Source organism: Pyrgilauda ruficollis, unplaced genomic scaffold (assembly GCF_017590135.1).
Source record: "Pyrgilauda ruficollis isolate IOZ18807 unplaced genomic scaffold, ASM1759013v1 scaffold1, whole genome shotgun sequence".
Classification (NCBI taxonomy): Eukaryota; Metazoa; Chordata; class Aves; order Passeriformes; family Passeridae; genus Pyrgilauda; species Pyrgilauda ruficollis.
The window spans coordinates 4576225-4592373 of NW_024508100.1; the positions used below are offsets into that span (position 1 = coordinate 4576225).

At 40.0% G+C, this 16149-nt stretch overlaps 1 protein-coding gene across 1 annotated transcript in view; it reads left to right on the plus strand.

Annotated features, from left to right (window-relative positions):
• Positions 1 to 1055: 1055 nt before the first annotated feature.
• The window catches only part of HTT (huntingtin), a 79627-nt gene continuing 64533 nt past the window's right edge, over positions 1056 to 16149 (plus strand). The window contains exons 1-8 of the mRNA XM_041487137.1: positions 1056 to 1371; positions 7067 to 7150; positions 7617 to 7737; positions 11269 to 11328; positions 13323 to 13402; positions 13795 to 13850; positions 14530 to 14708; positions 15066 to 15270. Of these exons, the coding sequence (XP_041343071.1) occupies positions 1271 to 1371; positions 7067 to 7150; positions 7617 to 7737; positions 11269 to 11328; positions 13323 to 13402; positions 13795 to 13850; positions 14530 to 14708; positions 15066 to 15270 (886 nt within the window). The 5' untranslated portion in view covers positions 1056 to 1270. The remainder of the gene's footprint in view (positions 1372 to 7066; positions 7151 to 7616; positions 7738 to 11268; positions 11329 to 13322; positions 13403 to 13794; positions 13851 to 14529; positions 14709 to 15065; positions 15271 to 16149) is intronic.

A 16149-nucleotide genomic window follows, 5' to 3' on the forward strand; every position in this document is an offset into this window, starting at 1 on the left:
AACTGGCAGAGAGAGCACTGTTCTAGTGAATATTTAGCAAGAATGTTACCTATGACTTCTGTCGGCCTGAATATTCAGAGACATGAGCTTTGCTTAATTTCTTCATGACTGCTAACAATAACCAAGTTGAATTACTGGAAATTTATTTGCTTAGAAGTTCCAAGAGCTGTTCTCCATTTTTATTGCTGGAACCACTTTCATGTGTGTGAGATAAATTGAATTGCCAGTTCTTATCAGCTGTCATTCAATGTCTGTATTAACAAGTAGATATATTAAAAACAGTGGTTGCAATTGGAAACTTCACAGTACTGTTGAATTTCTCTAAGAATTTAGTAATGGAATCAATGATTTAAATATTCTATACTGTCTTTTTTGTATCCTATACGTTTAATATGTGTGCGCAAGAAGTATCCTCTGATAAAGCAGGTCCGTACTCGGGAGAGGAGCGCTGAAAGGCGAGCACGTACGCTGCCAAGTTTGTAGTGTGCTGTTCCTGTAAGAGTCTGTGCAGCCGAAATAGAACCGGAGTGCCTTTGGCCGCCCCTCGTGCTGCGGGGGCTGGCGCGTTACCGGCTGTGCCCCGCGCTCCCGCCTTGCTGGGGCGGTCCGTGCGGTGCCGCTGAGAACGCGGCTCCCCGCGGGGCGGTGCCAGGGCTCCCAGAGGCTCCCAGGGCCGGCTCCCCGCCCGCGGCAGCGCGGCCACCCCCGCTCCGGCCCGGCCCAGCACAGCCCAGCCCGGAGCCGAGCGCGGCCGCCCGGGCGCCACCGCCGCTACCGACAGGGGGCGCCGCACAGCAGCGCACGGCCGCCCCGGCACCCGGCGAGGAGCAGAGCCTCCTTCTGATTGGTCACAGAACTTGTCGCTCTCGCCGCTGCCCCGCCCCTTTCGCGCCCTGCGTTCCCCTGTGTGTTCCTACATAAGGGCGCGCGTGACGCCAGGCTGGGGGTGCCATGTGCGCATGCGCGATCCAGCACGGGGCCGCGGCATCGCTCCAGGAGGGGCGGGGCAGCTCCGGGGGCGGGGCCCGTGCGCGGGGGCCGACGGGACGGATCAAGATGGCGGCGGGGCGGACGGGAGGCGCCCGCGGCCCCGAGCGGCGCCCGCCCCATTCATCGCGGCTGTGACGGGCCCGGGGCCGCCAGAGCGCCCGCAGAGCGCCGGGAGCGAGCCCGGGGGCAGTGCCAGCGGCAGCGGGACAGCACTCGGACCCGCCAGGCGCCCGTGACAGGGCGGGTCGGAGCGCGGGCCGGTGCCGCCGGCGCAGCGGACATGGCCACCATGGAGAAGCTGACGAAGGCCTTCGAGTCGCTGCGCTCCTTCCAGCAGCAGCAGGGCCCCGCTGCCCTCCCCGAGGAGCCGCTCCAGAGACCGTGAGTGACCCGCGGCCGGGACTCGGGGGCTCCCACACGCGTGTCCCACATCCCCCGGCCGGTTCTGGTCCCGCGGGGGCCCCGAGCCGGGCCCGGGCGCTGCCCTGTCCCTTGGCAGCCGGCGGCTCCCGCAGACGTGCCGGGTGCTGCTGTCGGTTCTCTGCCGAAGTTCAGATGTGGAGTAACTTTAGGGGTAAGCGCGTTTGAAAAGTCCCCAGTGCGGGAGATGAACGGGAGGTACAGCAGTGCTTGTGGGTTTCACAGGCTGGTTCTAGGAAGGAAAACCTTTTTATGGCCTAGTACACCGCTGCAAAAAAGGCAAAAACCTTTAAGCATAACTTGAATGAAGCACTACTTTTAGCATTTTTCTTTCTGATAACTGCTGAAGCACTTTTTGTGAGACCTTGTTTATCTGTGCTTGATGCTTTCTGTGTGTCTTTTCTCTGAACTCTGCAGCTTTCTTGAAATGAGAATTCAAGGCTGAGCAAGAGAAATTTCTTCCACTCTGTTATTATCTTTTCATATCTTTAAGTGTTTATTGTTTTTCAGTCGGATTTCTTCTTTCTTATAAGAGCAGTGCCCTGAAAGTTCATGTTGAAGTTGAAAACAAATTTTGATATTTGTGAATTGAAAATTTAAATAGAGTTGAAGTCTGAGCTCTGATGCTTTCAGAAGGATGTCTGTTTGTGACAAAATTCTTTTAAAGTTTTGTGCTGAAATGTGCTGCATAGAGACCTAAGAGAAGTTAGTTTAAACATTCCTAATATCTTTTTTCTTTCTTAAATGTGAGGGATAAATGTGTTAGATCCATGAGATATTCAGGTTTCCCGTTGGGGGGCATTACTGGGGCACGGAGCTGTTCAGTACCACGGTGCTGCCCCTTGCCTTTGCGCCCTCTAACACCAGCTTTTACCCAGCAGTGTGAGGGCAGTAAGGCTTTTAGGGATAAACACATGAGTCACATTAATACTTTTTCTCCTGCTGTTGGGGAGAAGGGGGAAGCAGAAGGGTTGAGGAGCAGGTAACTTCTAACTTGGCAGTTTGCTGTGGTGCTGGCAGAGGAAGCAGAGCAGTGGCTCTGGGCTCTTGGCCACCTGCTCCCACTGCACTTTCTGCTACGGTTGCCAACTGAATTATCACAGTTGGTGCTGTTTCTCTCTGGAGAGTGTTGTCTCAAACCATCACAATGCATTTCCACACTTCTGATGCTTAATAGGTGAGAAAACTCATCTTCTTCATGAACTAGTTGTTCTTAGGTGCCTTACTGGTCTGCAGGGACTAATTGCTCTGTTTTGTGCATTTTCTTTTTGCTAGTACTTTGTGTGACATGGATGGACATCTATTTCCAGTCTTTCCTATGTGCTGTTCAAATTTCTGTCTTGAAAGTTACTGGTGAGAGAGGTCATGGTATTGCAAGAGAAAATCCTTAGAATTATTTGTGATGCTTGTGGTACTATGCTTGGTTTGGTGTCTAAATTTAGGCATGTTCTACTGTAAACATTAAAAAATTAGTGTTGCAGTTGTCCTCGTTGACTTTGCTTTGTGTATAAAAATAGGCTGTTTTCAGAAAGCTGATGGGATTGTATGCCCCAGGAACTGGACAAATTCAGTGACAGCACTGAGCTCATAAAAGCCAGTAAAAAGCTATTGTGGCAGCCTTTGCTGAGGCTTTCCAGACTTTCAGTGAAATAGCAGGTGACATATTGAATGTAATTCACAATACTATCTGCATTTATGTTTTCTTGTTTGTAGTAGACTGGAAAGGAAAATTCTGTTTGGGGAGAAACGTTCATCTTTGTTGTGGTTCTCTGTAAATAACACATAAATCTCTTGAAGTTCTGTTTATTAAGTTCCTGTCATCCTACTGAGGATTGTCTCCTCCTGTGAAATGTTTTAAGATCAGAGAGATTGGGGTAGAGAAAAATTAATTGTTTACCCAGCAGGTATCTATATCTTTCTTCACTTTATTGTAAGACAATGACTCCAGAACTTCTGATAATACTGATATCTTCTCTTTTTTTATTAAAATCTTAATAAAATCCAAGCTTTTACCAAGAAGATAAGATCTTTTTCTGTTTCAAGAGATTTTAATCAGCAATAATCATGTGTTATGCTTACATTATGCCTTACAGTCAGATGTCAGTCTCTGGTCCCCTTTCTTATCTCTTGTTGGGGTTTTTTTCCCTTCTATGTAGACTTAACTTGAGTTCTCTTTCATATTGCTTCTATACACTTCTGCTTAGACAACTAATTTTCTTCCTTATATTTTTTCAGCTTTTTCAGACTCTGACATTTTGTTACAAGTTGGATGTTTTGTTTTGGATCACAAAGCTCCCACTAACTTAAAAGTTGATTAGTGTGGTGTAAAAATTTAGAGTTTGATTTGTGAATCCAAAAGTGGATTCTTTACATTTTCTCTTGTCAATTTATTCTAATAGTCACTTACTTTAATTGTTTTCAGTTTTTTTTACATTTGATTCTAACCATTAACTTTACAGCAAAAGGTACTGTAAAAGCCCAATCAGTATGCTTTTTTCTATACTCTTCTTTTCTATACTCACAATTTTTCTGTGTCTTTTATGTTTGACTGAAGCTGTGATCATGGATTGGTTTGATCAGTGCTATATGGAGGCCTAGCATTAATTTTTTGTTTTGCTGAAGATCACACAAATTGCATAGGTATTACCTATTGCCCTGCTTGTCAGAAGTGGTTCCTTGACGGTTTTTTGGCATTACTGTGTCTAGGGTGTGTAGTAAAGCAGTTCTGGTTAATTTGACAATCCACCACTGCCTGCATTACTGCACCTTGTTTCCAGTGTCCCCTATATTGGACTGAGTTTATTTCGTGATCCACTCATGTTTCTGTTTGTTATTAAAAGAACAGGTTTTAGTTTCTGTTATTTTTGTCAAGATTAATGTCAAGCCGTTTGGTGTGGTCCTTTTTTCTTATCACTGGCTCAGCTTTACATATTCTGTACTCTTCACATATTCTTAATTTCAAGGTCTAATAAAAATGAGCATCGGTGAGCTGCAACTCCTTGTAGTCAGCTCATCTGGACTCAGAGGGGAAAATTACCTGGGCTTGCTGGTTTTCTTACATTGTTTGTTAATCTTCCTGGTGTGTAGAAGTACGCAGGAGGTTAAACTCCTCTGTGAGATGGAGCTTTCCTGTTGATAACTGCTGCTTCCATATTTTCTGCCTTCGGTTACTCATCAGATGTGTGTGATTGATTCATCAAATGTGTGATGCTGTTGTTGCCCCCCTGGGTATGCTCATCAGCAGTTTGCCTGTGGACTTCATGATACTTTTCAATAGAGCTTTGTTTGTTTTTTTGAACTAAAAAAATCATGTGTTTTCTCTCTAGATATGGTTCTGTTACCCTTCTCCCTCTGTAGGCAAAGAAAATATGTGCACATGCATAGTAATGCGGTAGGCGTTTTCCTTCCATCTTTCATTTCTTTAAATTTTTTTTTTTTTTGAAGTTATATTTTCTCTAGCCAGGTCTTTTTGTGTTTTGAAGTTACTTATTTCAGCAAGGTGTAGATTATGTGGTAGTGGTGCTCTCTGTTTACAGAAATTTGCCCAAGAGATTGATCTCTGCTAGTCTGAGCAATATTGAACACCACTGCCTGCCTTGCTCAGGGCTGTGTTATGTGTAGATAATAGAGAACTTTATTCTGGTAGTAACCTTTGTCAGCAGTATTTTCAATATGTCTTGTATCTGAAATAGTGAGCTTATGGGCAAGTTCAGATGTGCCTGTTCTATTTTTGGGTCGAATATGTACTGAAAATGGTGCTCATAAGAGCTTGGGACTGCTGGGTAAAATTAGCACAAAAGTTGAAATGATTTAATCATTTTCTGAGGTGCCTGCTCACATCAGTGGTGCTGATGTTGCAAAATTAGTTGGACATCTTGGACAGTATTTGGTTTTTTGTTAAGAGATGGTCTGAAATGCTGCTAAAGACTCTGACACTTTTTCAGGATGGAGAGAAAGAAAGACATTGTGTATCTTGAACAAATTCAGGTTGTCTGCTCATATTCTGCCAGTGTCTTAAGCCCAAGAAGAGATCCTCTTGGCTGTTTAGCTTGCCTAAATAAAATGTTGCCAAACTAAAACAGAAAAATGGCTTTGTTCAGAGCTGTTCTTTAAACTTATAAAAGTAGAAAGTATTTCTGGGATGAGATGAGATTTTCTTTGTGAGAAAAATTGAAATCTTGGGAACAGAGACTTTTGAACCCCTCACTTCCAGCCTGAGGGAAGAAAAGGAACAGGGATACTGCAATGATTGGGATACTAATGACATTTTTTTCAAAACCTCTATTATTATTTGAGCTGAAGTTCCTAAATAATACAGTGTAGTTGTTTAAAAACACTTGTCTAACACTGTATTTTGAGTTAGCAGAATTTAATGTGCTTATTGGCTACTTGCTGTTGGCCCTTGATGTTGCGTTACTGCTATTCGTGTAATTCAAGGCTGCTCACATTGTTTTCCAGCTTCTAGCTCAGAAACACTGTTTTGCTACTTCGTGATTTTTGCTATTTTTTACTGAGAGAATGAAATACTAAAAATTATCAGTTTTCACTTGGAAAACAAATGGGAAGATTCTCTGTGAATGTGAGTGAAGAAGCTGGTAATTCTTTGTTGTGAAACACTCCGGAGAGATACCTTTGGGTGGGTGGTTTTGCTCCAGTATTGCTACCGCTTAATTATTTAAAAGTAACATCTGCTTTCCTAGAATTGATTCTGTGTCAGTGAAGTTAGGAGTAGGAGAGACTGCAGATTTGAATAAAATTTCCCAGTCAGAGTTGGGAGTCTGTCTTGCTGTCTTTTTTCAGTTCCTTTCTTGGGGGTGGAGCAGGGAAGAGCTGCTATTCCAAGAGTTTGTATCATGTTAAAGTGAATGTTAAACACATTCTGCAAAGGAGAAGCTTTTCTATTGTACTCTCTATTGTTTGTAGATACACATTCTTTGTTTCTGTGCGTTTTGTTCTCTTTATTGTGCACTCAGCTGGGCCTTTCCTGGGCTATACCAAGTGTTCCTAAAGGGATGTTATTCTCGGTGGGCAGACTGCCTTGGGCTTTGCTGGTTTTGTGATCACCTTTGGAGGAATGTAGTGTACGATGGCATTGCTTTATCACCCTTTGCAATTCAGATGCAAATTGTCCATTCAATACAACTGGCAGTTTCAAGACATTGGCAGACAGAAAAAAATCTAAGGTGATGCTATGTAGGAGGAGGGTCTTTTAAAAAAAGCTATTTTTTGTTCTCATGGCTTATTTTCTCCAACCTTCTTCTTTCTATCCCTTCATTTTATTTTTGCTTTGTTCTAGGACTGCCTCATTTTTTCTATCCTTTCCCTTTGCTCTTCTTCATTCTTCAGTTTTCATTCCTAAGCATTTTCTCAGTGAAAGTTACGGAATTAATGTGATATTCTCTATTAAATGCTTAATTCTTCATTCTTTTCCTAAGTTTCTATTTCTCCTTTGCTTGTGTGCCCATGTACTCTCAGCAGCAGCTGCAGATGAGCTCCTGAGTCTGCAGGTAGTTGGTGTACAGCTGTTTATGGAGCGACCAGAGAGTGCAAATGCATCTTCTTCTTGAGTAATGATTAGACACTACTTTAGCAAATGTTTGAATGGTCACTTTTGAACTCTTGTCTCACACTCATTGTCATCATGTTCTTCCTTTAGAAAGAAAGAACTCGCAGCTACCAAGAAAGATCGGGTGAATCATTGTCTAACAATATGTGAAAACATAGTTGCTCAGTCACTGAGGTAAGGCAGTCTTTAATTTATTGATTATTTATGAATGTCTTTAATTCATTAGGATGAATAACAACCTCAGAATGTTAGTTGTTGAGAGGATTCCTTATAATTGCTTGTTTAAAATGCTGAGCTTCTATTTAAGACTGAAATGGTGTGGGTTTTTTTTTAACTAACTCAAAATCTAAGAAGGACTTTTGTTTACCTGTTGGTGGAGTGGGCACTTTTCCTTCTACTGCAGACAGGTAAACTTAGGCACAAAGGTCAAATATCTTACCAGGTTATGGAGGAAAGAGTTGGGAAATGATCTCCCAACTCCTAATGAAGTGCTTTAGTACACTGAATGTCTTCTCCTCTTGCATATGTGTGTATAGTATATATGTAGTTGGATTACAACTTTCAAAAACCCTTTCAAAAACTTCATTGGTGTTCATTTTCATGGTGCACATTGTAATTTTCTAATGTTTTTTTTATTTAGGAATTCCCCAGAATTTCAGAAGCTGCTGGGCATTGCTATGGAACTCTTTCTCCTCTGCAGTGAGGATGCAGAATCTGATGTCCGGATGGTTGCAGATGAATGCCTTAATAAAGTTATTAAAGTAAGAGCTTTTACTATCACATTTTGTCTCTTCTTGATGCAGTGTCCTGTCTGAATTCCCACTGATGTTCTTTTAGTTGCCTTTCTTACTGTTGATAATATCTCATAATGTAAGTAAGCTTCTGTACTAAGTTCTGTATGTGCAGAATGTGTTCTCTCTCTCTTAGGAGAGGTTTTTATGCCCAGATCAACATATTTAACTTTAACTTGTCTAATGTAATTCATTGTTCTAATCTATTCCTGTCTTCAATTGTTCATTAACTTTGTTCTCTTCAAGTTAACCAAAACAGGAATGTGGGCTTTTCTGAAATCATCTTGTGTGGGAGGATACTCCTATTATTGTTCTGTAAACATAAAGACACTTAGCATGAGGAAAGGTAAAAATATTATTTAAAAGCTGATTGAAATGTAGTGTGGTTTGCTGAGGCTTGGAGGAGGAGATTTCAGGCAGTAATTAGAATAAATATTTTTTTCTGGAGATTGTTTGTTCCCCTGCTGTGATCCAGAATGAAGAGCTTGTTGGAGAACAGCAGATGGGCATTCATAGGAGGTCATCCAAGGTCTAAATCTTGATTCAAAGTATCTTAAAATGAACCTTATGAGTAATTTGTAGAAGCTTCTGCTTCAAGAAAGGGCTTGTGTTCACTTCCCTTTTTTTGTGTTTGTTTTTTTTTCCTGGAATACTTGAACTTTAAGACACTGTTATGTACCTCATAAATAATCTAGTTGATGCAAAGTTTAAGTGCTTCAGAAATATGCAAATAATAATTTTCTTTTATGTGTAGGGGTGTATAGAAGCAAGAAAGCTAAACATTCGTATCTGAATGAATTAAGTTTTAGGGATTGAGTTTGTGGCTGAAAGTTGTATGGAGAAGCTTACAGATTGTGTAGTGTGTTCCATAATTATAGGGAATGAGGAAGTGCGAGTTCCTTGCTTTTTGTTTGGCCCAATAGCATTTTGCTCTATTCCTTTTGATTTGAAGGTTTCTCTGTTGCAGGAAGAACACTCTGTGAGATGCATACATTATTATTTAACTCAATTTGCTTTAAAAGCTCCTCTGAAACAGTCCTAAAGAATAAAAGCTTATTTCCTACTTTCCATGAAACAATTATGTAGGCTTGGTATAAAATTTACCTCAAAAATTCTCTAATCTATTTAATATTGTTGCTTTCTGGCATGTTTCAGGGTAACTTGAAAAACCTATTTTTTTTCCCCAAATGTTTGTATGGTAGTTTGTTTTGTTTTCAAGATTAAAGTGGTTTTAAATGATGGCATTTTCTGTCAGTCATTAAGCTTGGCAGTTGGTCTCAGCTCTGAAGTGGTAACAGTTGTGACATTCCACACACATGGATGTATCAGGCTGTTATGGAGGCTGGTTGTACTTTGTATTCTCTTTCTGTGCTTTATGTTGTGTGGAAGCAATTTAGCAGCTTGGAGAGACACTTGTGCATAAATGCAGAAATAAAAAGATGTCCAGTTTTATTTTTGATTGTGCAAGTGCCAGTGATGCTTGTGGTAAGTAGAACAGAGGTGTTGGTCCCCTAAGCTTGTATTTTAGTCAAAGTTCAGCCATTTTTTAGAATCTCAGGCGTTTTTAGAGGCTAATTCTTTTGCTCGTTAGCAAAAGATGCTTTGTAGCTTCTCGTGAAATAAAACACTATAGATGTAAACATTACTTGTGTAACTATGTGTCTGTCTGGAGTTTATGCTCATTACTGTAACTAGAAATGAACTCTTCTGTGCAGACAAGGCTGAGCACATAACTTTAGATAAACACCCTGTAAGTCATCTTCAAGTATCACTACACCTGCCTGTCAGAACCTCAAAGACAGCATAAATGGCTCAAAATTTAAATAACTGTGGTGATACCTTTAAAAGAAAAAACACCTAATTGGGACTTTGCAGGTTTCTGTGGGTGAGGTCAAGCTGTCTTGTCGCTAAAGCTGATGCGTGATGTTGTAGTATTCTCTGTGCTAATGGTGCAAATAACTGTTCACACAGATTGCAGTGCAATTGGCCTCAGTATTTGGAATTTATAGCAGTTTAGAGCTGAGTATGCTTTTTTTCCAAAGATGACATTGTAGATTCTAGCCTGCTAAAAATACAGCTGTACACTAACAAAAAGAGTTCCTGTAGTTGGGTGTGTTGTAAGGACAGCTTAGCCTCAAAGTCAAATAATAGCTGGGGCCTTTTTGTGTTGCTTGATATCCTCATATATATATGGGCAGTGAACTTCTCATAAAAACTAAGTTTTGTGAAGTAAATCCTACCTGCTGTCATCCTGGCACCTTCAGTCTATAGTTGGGGTGCTTATGTTAATATAAAGATACAACCCAGGTAAGATTTTTCTGGGGAAGGCAATGCCATTGTACTGTAACAGGTGTAATTGGGGTGTATGGAGTTTTGGAGCATACAATTTTAGGCTGGGGAGATCATGCTCTGGAGGAACCACGGGCATTCCACTCACTGTGCTGGAGCAGTTGTGGCTTCTAGCTCAATGGGTGACATCAGATTTTGTAGTCATCATGAGTAATCCTGTGAAGATGTGAGTTTAATCCAGGAAGGCAGTTAGAAAATTAGAAATTAAGAAATTATTGGGCAAGGAATAAAAAATTTAATACTCCACAATATAGCACTGTATGAATTTACAACATAGGTACTTTGAGATTGCATGAGGGTCTCATCTCATCAGAGGAAGAGCTATTAATTTATTAATAGAGATTTATTAATAAATTGTAGTACACACTAGGGAAAAAAGTGGAGGAGTAAGGGTAACCATATATATACAAATTGTTCTGTATCAAGAGATTATATTTTCATATCTTCTTATTCTCTGATACTTTGAAGGTAGAGAATGATCAAGTTGGGGTGAACAGAAAATTACTGCTTCTCTGTGCTTGCTTTCGTTTCATGTACACTGGGTTTTAGCCAGGCTGCAGGTTTGAGCTCTGTTGCTGTATGCTTGATTGGATCCTGGGATGTGACACTTGTGGTATGCAGAGCTCCTTGTGGTGTGTGTACTGACTGTACGTAGAAAATAGGCTGATTCGTGAAACAAAGGGTTTTCAGGAGCTGTTAAAGGTAATGGTACAAATACAGCTTCAGTTTGAGAAATAGTAGGAGCCTACTTGACAGTGGGGGAGTATAGCAGGGAGTGCCTTTTTGCTGCTTGTGAATGCTGTTCTTGTGTTTTAATGTTCTGTTCATGAGTAGCTGTTCTGGTGATTGCCAGAAAGCACAAGAGGTCGGCTCTGCTTCTAGGCTGATCCCATATGGCCTTTTGCAGGTAGAGTTGGGAAAACAGTCAACATTTAGTGCAAGTAACTGTTAGAGTTTGTGGAGTTTGTCTGCATTTGTGTGAAGGATAAAGGTGTCTCTTCTCAGTATTTATCGCTTCCTTAGTTATATACATCAAATAGACCGTTAGATAGTTCAGTGTCTTGTTTGAAGCTGTTCTACTGCAAGTGTGACATTTTTCCTGTAAAGCACCTCCCCTCTGATATAGTATGTTCTCAATGCATTTTATTGCAGGCTTTGATGGATTCCAATCTTCCCAGGTTACAGTTAGAACTGTATAAAGAGATTAAAAAGGTGAGTGATTTTTCTTTCATATTCTTTCTTCTGAAATGTGGTATTTAGTATATGTTCTAGTATATTGGAATATAGCATTAGTGTAAATTAGTAAGTTTGTCTTTTAAGATCAAGGTCAAATCTTCATTTTTAGAAGGAATTGTGACTGTTTTAAAGTACTATTCTACTGAGTTCCTCACTGCTGTCCCCATTGTTTGGATTTAACCGCTCCTGAAAGCTTATCTGGCAGAAAATGTGTGAGCATTTGGTTTGAATGGCAGTTTGATTTAACCTTAGTGACTCCCTACCCAAAGGAGTAATTCATGATGTTTGCTCCACTGACTAAGCTGGAAAGAATTACTCAAACCAAAAGGGTGATGGAAAGAAGATGGAGGACAGTGGCATTCTTAATTGACAAAACCTCATGGAGAATTAAGGCTTGAAGTAACCTGATACAACTACTTTATGAATGTGTGATATGTACTTACAGCTTCTTACAGAGGCATAGGGAAAAATACTGAAGCATCTCTCTAGGTATCAAAAGCTACAATTTAATTATGTCCACAGGAAGAACTTTAGTAATAGCCTTTTTGAAGTTTGTGACTGCAGAAGAGAAATGCCATGTTTAGGACAGTATCACTGAAATTGTGTCTCTTACATCTATAAATGTGGTCAGGCTTGTATAGAGGGAAAATAGAGGTGTTACTTGTCAAACAGTAATGATGCTGGGCTTTTGGGTTTTTTTTTGGTTTTTGTTTTTGGTTTTTTGTTTGTTTGTTTGTTTGTTTTTGGAGGGATAATAGAGCTCTAGAAGATAAGTCACAAAACCGAGGCGCGTAGCTTTTCTTCTGTTAGATGTAGGGATGTAGATGTATGGATATCTTACTGTATTGCTGTGCCTTAATGTCATGCAATATTTTTGAGAGTGTGGAAATGGACATTACCTAATTAACAGAAAACAGCCAACATACAAATTGCTCCAAAGTTCCTGCACATTTATAACCAGGTGTAGGAGGAAATATTTTGTTGTTCAGTTGGTGTGTACTTCTTGAAAGGTGCTCTTGGCTTCATGACAGGTGACAGAGAGGTAGCATGTGTGACAGGAGCACCCAGCAGACTGAATTTTATTTGTGCATCAGGATCACTTCAGAAGCCATGCCAGAATATGTTGTTAGGCTGTGAACCTGAGAAATGCATGTTTTGTAATTCTAATGCGAGTATTTTTTACTTGACATGCTAACAAGGCCACAAGCCTTTGATGTACCAGCTGAAGAAAGTAACAAAGAAACGACAGTTTTTAAACATCTCAGTTTTGTTTTCAGGGGACTCAATTTGAGAAGCATTTTGGTTGGGTTTGAGCTATATTAGGTAGACACCCTCCTAGGCATCTTGACTTCCACAGTTTTCTGTATTTCTAACAACATTAAGGAATTGTACTACATCCCTAGACACTAATGCAAGGGCATTGTGGTTCAAGTCAGGTGCACAGTGGAAGGTGTCAGTCCAGGCAGATATATGCTAAACTTCAGCTGTCAATCCATTATGAAGTGCTACAGATCAATATGTTGATTTTTCCTTTGGTGCACTCAGAAGCTGAATGTTTATTTGCATATCTTCTCTGCTGTCAATTTTATGCTGTATTTATATCTCTGCAAGTGTTCCAGTGATTTTCAGACTCTCATATCATCAGTGTTTCTTTGTTGGCTGATGTCTTTCTCTGTGGTATTTTAAGCAGATTTCAGCAGAGCAGAGATCTCAGACACTTCCTTTTCTTTAGTAGTGTTGCTTATTATTCATTTTAGATTACTCAGAAAACTCCTAATACCATCTAGAAAAATGAAGGTAGTCATGGAACTGACTTGACTTCCTTTTGGCTAAAGGAAATTTATGTTTTCCAGACACTTTATATTTTTTTTTTTTGTTTAAATAAAATATGCACTATTGTATGTTATAGGCAGTTCTTTGTAGGGAATGGTTTTGCATGATGAAATGTGATAGTTATATACTCTGTCTAGAATGGTGCTTCAAGAAGTCTGCGTGCTGCACTCTGGAGATTTGCTGAGCTTGCCCATCTAGTTCGGCCTCAGAAGTGCAGGTAAACACATTCTAATAATGAACTTTCCAAAGAACCTTTAAAGAAATACAGATGTTAACAGAATGTTACTGTTTGGAAATTTTAAATATGTAATTAGGAGGTTGGAGGAATTGCTATCACCTTATTCTCTCTGAATTTATTTAATCAATGTGTTTTTTTAATGGAGTTTTAGTTGGACCACCACATAGATTCTGTTATAACTTAGAGCAGAAATTGAGGATTTTTTTATCTGAAGTGCACAACTTTGTATCTGGTATTGCTTCTTTATTTCTTCATCTGGGAAGTTTGCATGGTCTTCAGGTTGTTTTGCAAGTCATGGCCAGAGGCGTCTCTGGCTTTCAGTGGAAACTTGCCTCAGTTTTGTCGTTGACAAGGGGTTCTTTACTGTGTAGACTGTCTTGCAAAAGGAGATATAAGGAAGACCAGCAGATACATAAGGTGTTACCATGTTAGCCTTGCTGCTTTCAAGAAGTGTGAAAAATTCAAATGCTACATTGTGATTTTCCTCCCTCTAAAGTCATGTGTGATAATTTCTTTGTCAGTGATGCAGAATTCAAACAGAAACACAAATGGGAACTCCAAGAATTGATTCTGATTTTTTTTCTCCTCCCTGGATAGAAGGTTGTGTTTTCTTCCATAGTTTATATTCGTTTGTAGTATGCTTTGGGGTTGGTTGTGATTAGCAGGTAGGTATATGGAAGAAAGTTCCCAAAACAGGGCAAAGTGCAAATATCTTCCATTTGGATAATAGCGCATTTGTGAGCAAGGGAATTGCACACAATTGGTGTAAGCTGTCAGGTGGAGAGAGGAGGCAGGTGAGAGGAGCAAGAGAGTCTAGATCATTTGATGAAAGCATCAGCTATTTAAAAAAAAATTGTGTTTTATTGAAGTAAAAAGAGGAAACAGGCAAGGTGAGACAGGATCCTCTGATCATTCTCCTATACTGCTTAATTGATTGTCAGTAGTATGAAATACATAAAAATTGCTGCTAGGTTTTGGTTGCTCTGTTTTGTTGTGTTTTTTTTTTTTTATTTAAAGAAGCTATTATATGGACTACATGAAATAACATTTGTGTTGAAACTAACCACTGTCAGTAAGTTATTTGACCACTTTGTTTCTCCCCTCAGGCTTGTTGGTTCCTGTAGAAGATGATCGACCTACTCTTTTAATTCTGGGTGTTTTACTTACACTAAGGTATCTCATACCTTTATTGCAACAACAAGTGAAAGATACCAGCCTGAAAGGCAGTTTTGGTGTAACAAGGAAAGAAACAGAGATTTCACCTTCACCAGAACAACTTATACAGGTAAAATATGAATAATAACCCTTACCTGAAGAGTACTAACGGGGAAGGAAATAAATAAATAGTGATCCAGCAATTAGTCTGATACTGAGCACTCTGAATTTTCAAATTCCTGTTTATCTTGATAAATGATAGTTGGTCCAGTGAGTGGAATTACTGATAAGTAATGACCAGACATCTACCAAAAAGTCAGTTCTACAATTGATTGACATTTCCCCCTTGGAAGATTGTGATGAAGATCATATATACCAAGCATCAGTTATTCTCAATTCACTGCTGAAATTTGATATTGTATAGGATAAGACACATAATAAGTTCTGTCTTCATAGAGACTTATTCCAGTACTCTGCTGACTTTCAGGTTTATGAACTGACTCTGCACTATACCCAGCATCAGGACCATAATGTTGTGACTGGAGCTTTAGAATTACTCCAGCAGCTCTTTAGAACACCCCCCCCTGAACTGCTCCATGCCCTGACTGCCTGCGGGGGCATTGCTCAGGTCAGTGTATCCAAAGATGAGCCTGCCAGCAGGAGCCGCAGTGGGAGCATTGTGGAACTTATAGGTAAGCTCTGCTCTTGGTAGTTGGAGTAAAAGGAAGTGAACATACATCATCAGCTCTAGTTCTCAGTGTTAGCAAAAGCATGGAGGTTAAATGAAATGTGTGAAGCTATGCATGGCATTTTTTTTTCCCCAGGTACAGTAGAAGTTCTTTCCCTCCTTCTTTTAAGTGGGTATACATTAACTGATTAATGCCAAACTTCAGAGGGTTTTTTTTACAGTTTGTGTTGATCATTATTTTTTTGTTACACAAAGCAAGTTGAATATGCTGACTTTCTTTTACCCCACAAAATGAATGTTCTTACCAATCATCTGACAACTGTTATTCATAAAAGCAGATCTAATCAGAGTTTGTATTAACTGAGAGCTCCTTGCTGAATACCAAAACCAGCATGAAATTAAAGCATGACTTAAGCTTATCCTTAACTGTTAAAATCAGCTATTGCTTTCTTGTCTGTGGAGTGCATGTTCTTGAAATTCTCCTTAACTGCTACATACCTGTTTCAAAAGAATCAGTCTCTGATTGGGATTTGTAAGGAGTCTGTATTGAACTAATGGGTCAGCCAATATTGCTGCTTCTGGAAGGTAAATTATTAGCTGGAAGCAATCATAGCAGGGAAATCTAGAACACATTTTTGAAAGCAAACTACACACAAGTGGCACAGAATATTAAAAGTGTCGAATGATTAAAAAACCTTGGACTTCAAAAGCAACAAGTTTGCTATTTCTTCCTGGCTTTGGTTTTTGTTTTGTTTTTGTGGGTTTTTTGTTTCATTGGGTTTTTGTTTTGTTGTTTTTTTGGGTTTTTTTTGTTTCCCACTTGTGGTTATTAGAATTCCTTCATGATTTCATTAGCTCTGTCTTTGCCCTGATGTGTTACTTT